Here is a 10,457-nt window from a genome sequence, read left to right on the forward strand (position 1 = left end):
TGCCGCAGACCCGGCGAGGTGCTCGAGCCCCGGGTGGGCCGAGGGACCTGTGCAGAAGGGAGCCACTCTGCCTGTGGGAGCCTGCAGGATATTTCAAAACTTCCGGTGTGTCGGGCACTGCTGGCACCTTCACGCCGAAGTTGCCTCTAACCTCTCTGTTGCACACATCCTTTCCTTTAAAGATTTGAATGTAGCTCGGATGACTTTAGAACTCTTGCAATCAGATACTGCTCCCGTACCAGAGCTAGCAAGAAATGTTGAACTAACGTTGCTGCCTAGACCGAGCTGAGAGTGTTGCGGGCAAACTTAGTAAATCTTAGTTGCAGTTGCTGTTGCTAATTTTCTGCGGAGACACGAAGAGAAATGTAGACTTCTTTCTCGTTACCTGGGTCTTTTGATCCCTAGCCCTTACAACGGTGTCTTTACCCTTAGGTTGGTGGAGTCAGGCAACCCGAAATCACGGTGTTAGACCGCAACATCTAATTTGCAGTTGTAGAGCGAGTGCCCTTAGTGCTTTTAACACTTCGCAGCGGGTGGACAGCTCGGAGACCGGCCCTGAGTTCTTTGCCTAGGGGGAAAAAAATGTGCATGTCATGGGTTACAGAGAGGAAGACTAGGAAGAACTCTACGCAGGGAATGTAAACCTATGATGTACTGCAAATGTGTACTAATAATTTTTTTTTTAAGAAGCTAAATAGTCCTCAGCATCCAAAACTAATGGCAAAACGTGTGTTTCTTGTAGGGGGACCTCTAGTACACACACAGCACTCTTATTTTACCTGTAATTCTTGTTTAGTTATGTGGTTTCCCAGGCTGAAACTAACGGCAGAAAGTTAGAGAAAGCCTCGATAGGCATGTAGATTGCAGTGAACGCTTGACAACCTGATAAAGAAGTTTTTTAAAAGTTTATATCTTAAAAACAAAAAAAAATGGTCTGGGGGAGTAACTTAGTGATAAAAGTGCATGCCTGACATGCAGGAGACAGTGGTTTCAATTTCCACCACAGGAGGAAAAATAAAAGGCAAATTCACTGTAGATAGTAGCCAGGGCATTTTGGAAAAAGGGCCTGCTTCACTAAATTCTAGTAACTGATGTTCACAATAACGAATACTGGAGCCAATAATGTTGGAAATAATGCCCCCAGAATGTCGAGTGAAGATTACATTGCAGAGTTGGTTTAAGAGGGCGCAGTTACATGAATATGTTTTAGGAAAAATCCTTCCAAAGTAAAAAGGATGTTTAAAGGGTTAAGTTCTAATTACTGATACTAGAAAACTCATTTACCAGAAATACCCCATAAATACCCTGAATAAATGAGATGGTTTTATGTTTTGTTTTGGTACTGGGGAGTGAACCCAGGGCCTTGCATGTGTGAGGCAAGAACTGTAACCGCTGAGTTACATCCTCAGCCCTATTTTTATATTCTCAGAGTGACCCAGGCTGGCCTCAAAATTTGGATCATCCTGCCTCAGTCTTCAAAGTAGGAATTAGTTAAAGGCATTTTACACCATGCCTGGTGAGATAGTTTTACATTTGTACAGTTACATATGTATTTGTGTCAGATTTGTTCTCTTAAGTTCCCTAAGTAAGTGCTTCTAAGAGGCACATCTCATCAAAGTACAAGAAAGAATATAATTTGGTAATGAAATGCTGGCTTTACAATACCTTCTTAGTTTTGTGGACTATTGTGGGACCTTGAACCTTGATATATTTACCTCCAGAATATCTCCTTCCTATAAAGAATCTTAGAAGTCAGTGTTTTGTAGAATCTGTCATTGAGTCTATATCTTTGCTGTATTTTCCTACTACTGTGGCTGTATTGGAAACCTTTATAATAACTACATTACAGGTATGTTACTGTGAGAAATGAGTACAATTTATAGATACTTTCTAGTTTAGTAGGAAACTGCTTTTTTGGAGGGTACTGGGGATCGACGTCAGGTCCTTATTCTTGTGAGGCAGGTGGCAGAACCACTGAGTTAAATCCCTGGCCCAATTGCTTTTTTTTTTTTTTTTTTTTTCACTCATTGAGTTTATTGGTACATTTTAGATATATAGTACAGTTACATTCATCATTAGGACCAATCGCTTTTTTGTTTTGTTTTGGGGTTTTTTGTTGTTGTTGTTTGTTTTTTTTGAGACAGGGTCTCACTATGTTGTTGAGACTGACCTGGAACTCACTATGTAGCCCAAGCTGGTCTCGAACTCACAGTGATCCTCCTGCCTCAGCCTCCCGAGTGCTGGGATTACAGGTGTGTGCCACCACACCCGGCTTTGTTTTGTTTTTGGTGCTAGAAATTGAACCCAACACAGGAACTGTTTTTCTACTAGATAGAAAGGTAATGTATGTTGATTGTTTTAAAACAAAAAGTAACATACAGAATATGAAAGACTTCTCTAATTCTTCATCTTTGAGATAACCCATTTAGTTCACAATTGTTCAGGTTATTATTTATTATTTGCCATGCTATAGATCAAACCCAAGACCTTACACATTCTAGATTCAACCAGTGAGCTGCATCCCCAGCCCTCACTTTTTAAAAATTTTTATTTATTTATTTATGTATGTATGTATTTATGTATTTATTTAGTAGTACCAGGGATTGAACTCAGGACCTTGCGCTTGCAAAGCAGGCACAGTACCACTGAGCTAAATCCCTGGCCCCCTCAGTTTATTTTCTTTGCACATATTCACACTGTTTCTTAAAACTGAAAAATACAAGTTTGCTGTGCATGTTATTCTGAAACAGGGTTTTTTTCTCCCCAGTACTGGGGATTGAACCCAGAGCCTTGATGCTGATCTATAACCCCAGCCCTTTTAAATATTTTTTACTTATTTATTGCACTACGAGAGAGTAAACCCGGGGCTTTTGCACTGAGCTACACCCTGAGCCCTTATTTTTTTGAGACAGATTCTCACTGAGCTGTTGAATTGCCCAGGCTGAGCTAAAATGTGTTGTCCTCCTGCCTCAGCCTCCTAAAGGACTGAGATGTTTCTTAATATAACTTGGAGATCTTTCCAACTAAATTTGAAGGATTTGTTTTCCCATTTTGAGAACATAACACTCACATTTTAAGTTAGTTGACCAGAGTTGTATTGTCCAATGCAGTAACTACTTAAAGCTATTTAAATTATTTAAAATTATGCAAAAGTTTAGTTCCTCAGTGTCAGTAACCACATTTCAACTGCTCAGTAGCCACACATCAACAGAGATGGTGTATTATGCAGCACAGGTACTGTAGGTTATTGATACCATCTCAGAAAAGTCAGGTGCACAGTGCAGATCTAGAGTACTCACTATTTAGTATGTGATGGTAGTTTTGATAATCACCTACTTCCTGAGTCTCTTTTAGGATCTGAATTCTGTCTATATTTCTTTCATCTGTTCTAATTCTTTTGTTTTGTTTTGTTTTGATTTAGTTTTTTGAGTCATGGTCTCATTATGTAGTTGAGACTGACCTGGAACTCACTATGTAACCCAGGCTGGTCTGGAACTCACAGTGACCCTCCTGCCTCAGCCTCCCGAGTGCTGGGATTACAGGCATATGCCACCACGCCTGGCTCATGTGTTCTTATTCTTAAGTATCTTTTTAGTCTTTCCAGAGATCTTCATCCCCAAGACTGCTGTCACAAATCAGGCCATTGTTTCTTTCTTGGATGACTGTGGCCTCCTGCTGGTTTCTTGCTCCAGTCCAGCTTCTCTTTTGCATTCTTTACACTGGAACCAAGTGCTTCAGTGACTTCCTGTTGCCCTTAATATCTGATGCAGACTTTTTTCCTTTGTGGTACTGGGATTAAACCTAGAGCCTTCACTCTGAGCTACATCCCCAGCGATTTTTTTTTTTTCTTATCCAGACTTTACTTCAAAGGAGCTTACAAGACTCTTGTTGGATTCGCCCCTACCTAGCTGGTGGACTTCATCACCGTATTCTCTTTTATATTCTCTATCCTGACCAGACTGAATCCTCTTTCAGTACTGTGATTTTGAACCCTGCCTCTTGGCCTACTGATTCTGTTGTTTACTTTGTCTGGTGCTCCTTTCCCATCCCAAGTTCACTTTCCTGGTTAAATCTTACTTTTTCTTTGGGAACCAAGTTAGGTTAGATACCCCCTGTTCATGTTACTTGAGTCCCATGCATCTCTGGAAATCAGCATGTAAAGCCCATTGTTGAAATTTCTTGTTTCTTGTGTTCTTTCACTGGATTTTGATTGACAATTCAAGGCCTGTGTCTGCAGAGTTCATTTGTTAGAGCTTGAAAAAATATATATATATATTTTTTGAAGGTAGTCTCATTGTGCCATTTAAATTGGCCTTTATAACTCACTATGTAGCTCAGGCTGGCCTCGAACTCGCAGAGATCCTTCTGCCTCAGCCTTCCAAGTTCTGGAATTACAGGCTTACTCCACCACCACCAGCTCCTCAGTAGACATTTATTGAACAAAAACAGTGGGCTGATTAGTGGTGTGAGTTGGGATGGTTACTGTGGCCACAGACAGCAAGTTTAGGACAGTTCTGATGAGCCTTTTGTATTGTTCCAGAGACTAGTTTGTACAAGTTCTGCATTTTTCTCATGCAGATCCTGATTCTTCTTGGTTTAGATAAGAAACTTTGAAGTTCTGTTGCTCACCAATCATACTTACATGAATCATAATTTATCTTTTTGAGCCAGTCTATGTTTTATAGGTGTTTTTATATAAGGTTTCCCTGGGAGCCTTTACAAAATGCTGCTAGTGTTTCATTTCTAGTTTCTAATTGGTTTTATATACAAGACACGGAGACCCAAGGGCTTAAGATTTAGGAATATAGTTAGTTTTGGGGGGTTTTTTTTGCTGCTGAGGATTGAACTCAGGACCTTACACTGAGCTGTGTCACCAACTTTTTATTTTTTGAGACAGGGTTTTGCTAAGTAAGTGGCTGAATTTCCTGGCTGAGTTTGAATTTGAGATCCTCTTGCCTCAGCATCCCTGGGTTGAAATTACAAGTATGTGCCACCACACCTGACTTCAGATCTTTTGGGGGCTCTGTTATGGGTGTAGTGCTGATGGCTTAGTTTCCATTGTGATTATTCATTACTGACCTATATCAAATTGCTTCCCTTAAAGGCAAGAATTTTTAATTTAAAAAAAAATTGTACCCTGCTTTTTCCTTTAATTTTTTTTTTCATTTAAAAAACAAAAGTTTCATGGTTTGAATTAATAACTGCTTTTTTCCCCTTTGTGATGAAGTCTCATTATATGCCCGGGCTGGCGTCAGACTCTTGGGCTCTGGTGATCCTCCTGTCTCAGCCTCCTGAATAGATGGGATGACAGGTCTTTGCCAGTGTCTCCAGCCATAACTACTTTTATTCATTAATTTTGAAATACTGAGAATTCAACCCAGAGCTTCACACTGAGCTACATCCCGGGTCCTTCTTTCCTTTTCTTTTTTGAAACAGGTTTGCTGTGTAGTTAAGACCAGCATTGAATTCGCTATGTATCCCAGGCTGGCCTCAAACTCACTGTAATCCTCTTGCCTTGGCCTCCCGAGTGCTAGTATTGCAGGCGTGCACCACCATGCCCAGCTAGTCTCTGAGTTGTTATGTTGTCCAAGCTGTGCTTGAACTTGTGATCCTCCTGCCTCAGGCTCCCAGAGTGCTGGGATTACAGGGTTGTAACACCACGTCTGGCCATAACTGCTTTTAATTTCAGAAGAAATAGGAGTACTTATCACCTCTCTATTGTTTTTGCTACTTGAAGATGTTGGTTGGACCAGGTGATTTTTGGTTAATTTAAGAATTTTTGGTTATCTATAACAGAACTAGACTGGCTCATGTGAAAAAGAGCACTAGTGTGTACAGGAGAGCAGGTTGAAGTGTTTCATCACTAGCCTTTTAGAGAATGTAAAGCAATAATAAGATCTACTGGTGGCACAGACCTGTAATCCCAGCTACTTGAAAAAGGCTGAGGTATTCAATCCCTACTACAAGACCAAAAAAAAACAGGACCATAAATGTATAGCTTTATTTCTGGCTGGGGATTTAGCTCAGTGCTACTGCCACCTGCCTCACAAGTGCAGGGTCCCAAGTTCAATCCCCTGTACCAAAAAAAAAACGCTGAGGTAGAAGGATGACAAGTTCAGGGCCAACCTAGACAATTTAACAAGACTTTAATCTCAAAAAATAAAAGGGCATGGTAGTACACATCTACAATCCCAGCATTTGAGAGGTTGAGACAGGAGCATAACTAATACAAGCTACACTTGATAACATAAAATTTTAAAAGGTGGATGCTAGGGATTTTACTCACTTGGAAGGACTGCTGGGTCCTGTGTTAACTGTATGTATAACTGTCTAATTATTTGGGTTTTTAAGACAGGATCTCACTATAGCCCAGGCTGGCCTCTCATTGGCGGCAAGCCAGGTGCTGGGATGATAGGCATGAGCCACACCATCTGGCTTATTTATGCTTTTGATACAGTGTTTTGCTAGGCTGCCCATGCTGGCCTGGAACTCCTGGGCTCAGGTGATTCTCCTGCCAAGTATCTTCCCAAGTATCTGGAACTGCATGTGCTAGCCACCTTGCCTGCCTTTAATGTTAAATGTTTGTTTCAGTAGTGGGGATTGAACCTACAGCCTTTCCACTGAGCTATATCCTCTAATTTTGAGACAGGATCTTTCTAAATGGCCCAGGTTGTGCTTCAACTGGTGATCCTCCTGCCTCAGCTTCCTGGGATCCTGGGTACAGGCATGCACCACCAAAACCTGGCCTGAGTTTTTAATTTTTGTGAAGTCTAGTTTATAGTTCTTAGCTTTTCTTCTGTTTACCTAACATGTTTAAATATTTGATCCATTCTTATTTTTTGTATATGGTATGAAGTAGAGGGCCAAGTTTAATTTTTTTGTGGTTAATCCATTTGTCCCATTTTATTTTATTATTGTCATTTATTTTTTCTTTTTGGTTTTTTGACACACGGTCTCACTATGTAGTTGAGACTGACCTGGAACTCACTATGTAGCCCAGGCTGGTCTTGAACTCACAGCGATCCTCCTGCTTCAGCCTCCTGAGTGCTGGGATTACAGGGGTGCTCCACCATGCCCGGCTTTAGATGGTATTTCAAGACCTCTACTTTATAAAATGAGGAAATTAGTGTCAGTATACTGCTTTCTTTTACCTCTAATTTGTGTCAGACACTGTGCATTACCAAAGTTTATAATGTTTATAGTCATAGTTATAATTCCTTTGTATTTTAAAAGAGATTGGGCCAGGGATGTGCTGTGTGCCTGCCTGGCAAGTTCAAGGTCCCAAGTTCAGTCCCCAATACCACCAGAAAAAGAAATAAAAAAGGATAATAGGGCCAGGGATTTATTAGCTTAGTGGCACTGTATGAGCCTCACAAGCATAAGGTCCCAAGTTCAATCCCCAGTACCAAACAACAACAGCAACAAAAAAGTCTGATGATATTATAGAGGTTAAAATCCAGCCAGGCTCTGTGTCTCATGGCTATAATCTCTGCTGCTTGGGTAGCTGAGGCACAAAGATCACAAGTTCAAGACCAGTCTGGGCATTTTAGAAAGAACCTGTCTCAAACTAGAAAGGCTAGGGATGTGGTTTGGATCTAGGGGTGTATTTCAGTGGTAAAGTGCTTGCCTAGCAGCATGTGCAAGGTCTTGGGTTCAATCCTCAGTGATGCAAAAAAAAGAAAAAGCCAATGGTATTTACTGTATGATTGTTTAACACCACACACTGGACTTACTAGAATATTTGGATGAATAGAAAAAGAAATATAAATCCTGTCATTAAATTGTATTAGTCACTATTTCAAGACTCAAGGTCAAATGATTTGTTTCTCTTATACCTCCAACTTTATAATCCATAATTTATAATTTTTCATTATTAAATAGGTTTTGAACATAAATTTTTGTTCAGATCACTAAGGTGATCATTTTTTCTTTAATCATTTAATATATTGGATAACAAATAGATGTTTTTCTGGTAACAAACTACTGTTGCATTTTTGGGAATAAGTACTGCTTGATCATAATTTCTTCACTAAATTAGACAACTGATTTTAAAATTTGATTGGTTGGTTGAGAGCAGTTCATTCTATGTTGCCTAAGTTGACCTCAAACTCCTGGGCTTCAGTGATCCCTTTATCTCATGCTGTGGAGTAGTTGGGACTAGACTTATGCACCACCATGCCCAATTTAACTAAAATTTTATATGGGACTTTTTTTTCAGACTAGTATTGAACCCAGGTCCTTTGAACTGAGCTACATTCTCAGTCCTGTTTTTATTTTTTACTTTGGGGCAGAGTCTTACTAAGTTGCTTAGACTGAGCCCCGACTTGAGATCCTTCTGCGTCAGCCTCCCAGACTGTTGGAACTATAGGCATATATGACCATGCCTGGCTTTGGCCTGAAATTTTGTAAAATTGTGTAAACATGGGACTTCATGGGCATGAAATGATTAGTTGCTGTTTCTTTTGTTTCTCATATTGGCATTTCATACACTTCTTGGACAAAAATGTAATAAAAATAACTTTACCAATCTTATGCCACTTTTGACAGTATGTATTTTGGAAATTTATATAGTTCATCTGAGCTTATAGCTTATTTATGTTTTATATTTCACCAACTTCTAGTATTTCTCTCATCTATATAGCATTTTCCGCTTTTTCTTTTTTTTTTTTTTAGCCTATTTAATTAATTTTCCTTTTGGTTTATTTGTTTCCTCTGGCTTTGTTTCTGTTTTGTCTTATTTATATGTATGATTTTGTTCTTTATATGCATTTCTTTTCCTGATAAAGAGATTTGGAAGAAAATCTGTCTCCCCTGACCCCAACTTGGGTACCAGGGATCAAACTCAGGACCTTGCACTTGTGAGGCAGGTGCAGTGCCACTGAGCTAAATCCCAGACCTGAAAATGTGTCTGTCTTAATTGTAATCATTTGTATTGTTATTGTCCATTTCCTTTTTTGTTTGCAGTACCAGGCCTTGAACTCAGGGCCTTCTTACTACATCTCCAGCCTACCCCTCCTTTTTTTTTTTTTTTTTTTTTTTTTGAGATAGCATCTTATTAAGTCACTAAATTGCTCTGGATAGATTTGAACTTTTGATCCTCCTGCCTTAGCCTCCCAGGAATCTGGGATCATACATGTGCACCACCACACCTGGCTGTCCATTTCCTTGATATCACCCTTACCTTTATTATTTTCTCTTTTATTCTCTGAGTTTATTGCTTTTTCAGCTGTGTGAGGTGAATATTAATAAGCTCATCTATTTCTGTTCTTTTTTGGTATTTGGTAAACATTAAAAGCTATAACTTTTCCTGTAAACATCACGTTAGTTAATTTGTATAAATTCCTTTCTCACCCATCCAGGAGTATTTTATAATTACCCTCACAAATTCCTCTCTGAATTGGGGACTTTTTAGTAGTACCTTTTTTTTTTTTTTTGGACAAGGTCTCACTGTGTAATTCAGGCTGGTCTTGAACTCACTGTGAGGCCCAGACTTGCCCCAAACGTCTTACGTCTTACATACTCCTGCCTCAGCCTCCCAAGTGCTAGGATTACAAGCATGTGCCACCTCATCTGGCTGTTGCTTTTACAGGCATGAAAGTGTTGATCTAGGCTTTTTTCCTTCATTACTGAGTTCTTATTTTGCCACATTTTGATCAGCAAACATCATATATCTGATCTCCCTTTGAGCTTCCTAAATGACTAGAAGGTAGAAATCTGAATGTGTCTTTTGTGCTTAAAAAATTGCAGTTTGAACTGGGCAAGGTGGTGAATGACTGTAGTCCCAGCTACTCTGAAGGAGGATCACAAGTTTCAGGCTAGCCTGGGCAACTTGGTGAGAACTTGTTTCAAAATAAAAAGGGTTCAGGATATGGCTTGGTGGAATGCTCACAGAAGGCCCTCATGCAGCCCTGTGGGGAGATGCTATTTGAGAGATTATCTTATTCATGTTTGCTTTTGTATTTTGTGCTGGATTTATGTTGCTGGCGTGCCTCCTAATTTAGTCCTTAGTTGTGATTGCTGATTTTTCTCTTTAATTGGGTTAGTTGTTTTATGTATTTTGAGACCATGTCAGGTTCATTGTAGGTTGTATTTTAATGAGCAGTAATTATATTTATATTTCATTTCTTTTATTTCACATCATCATTTGTACTAAACTTTTCCAGAATTTCATTCATATTATTTACTCAAACCTGTTTTGGGGGATTTTTTTTTTATTGTTTTGGTTTTTTTGTGAATGTTCTTTAATGAGTCCTATGAATTAGCTCCCTAATTTGTGTCAATTGCTGTTAAGGGTTTTTGCATAATTGTTACAGGGGGATTTTCCCCCCATTGTGTTCATGAGCTAATTCTCTTATTTCTTGAATCGCATAGTTTCCTCTTTTATTGAGTTTCACTCCCCCCCTACACGCGCGCGATCTCTCTCTCTCTCCCTCTCTCCCTCTCTCTCTCTCTCTCTC

General features: G+C 39.5%; 1 protein-coding gene across 1 annotated transcript in view; it reads left to right on the plus strand.

Moving 5' to 3' along the window:
- Nucleotides 1-10,457, plus strand: part of Mcmbp (minichromosome maintenance complex binding protein) — a 51,196-nt gene that overhangs the window by 6,558 nt on the left and 34,181 nt on the right. The window contains exon 3 of the mRNA XM_010632792.2: nucleotides 9-105. Coding sequence (XP_010631094.1) covers nucleotides 9-105 — 97 coding nt within the window. The remainder of the gene's footprint in view (nucleotides 1-8; nucleotides 106-10,457) is intronic.

The sequence above is a fragment of the Fukomys damarensis genome, unplaced genomic scaffold (assembly GCF_012274545.1).
Source record: "Fukomys damarensis isolate Sample0158 unplaced genomic scaffold, DMR_v1.0_HiC HiC_scaffold_8, whole genome shotgun sequence".
Classification (NCBI taxonomy): domain Eukaryota; kingdom Metazoa; phylum Chordata; class Mammalia; order Rodentia; family Bathyergidae; genus Fukomys; species Fukomys damarensis.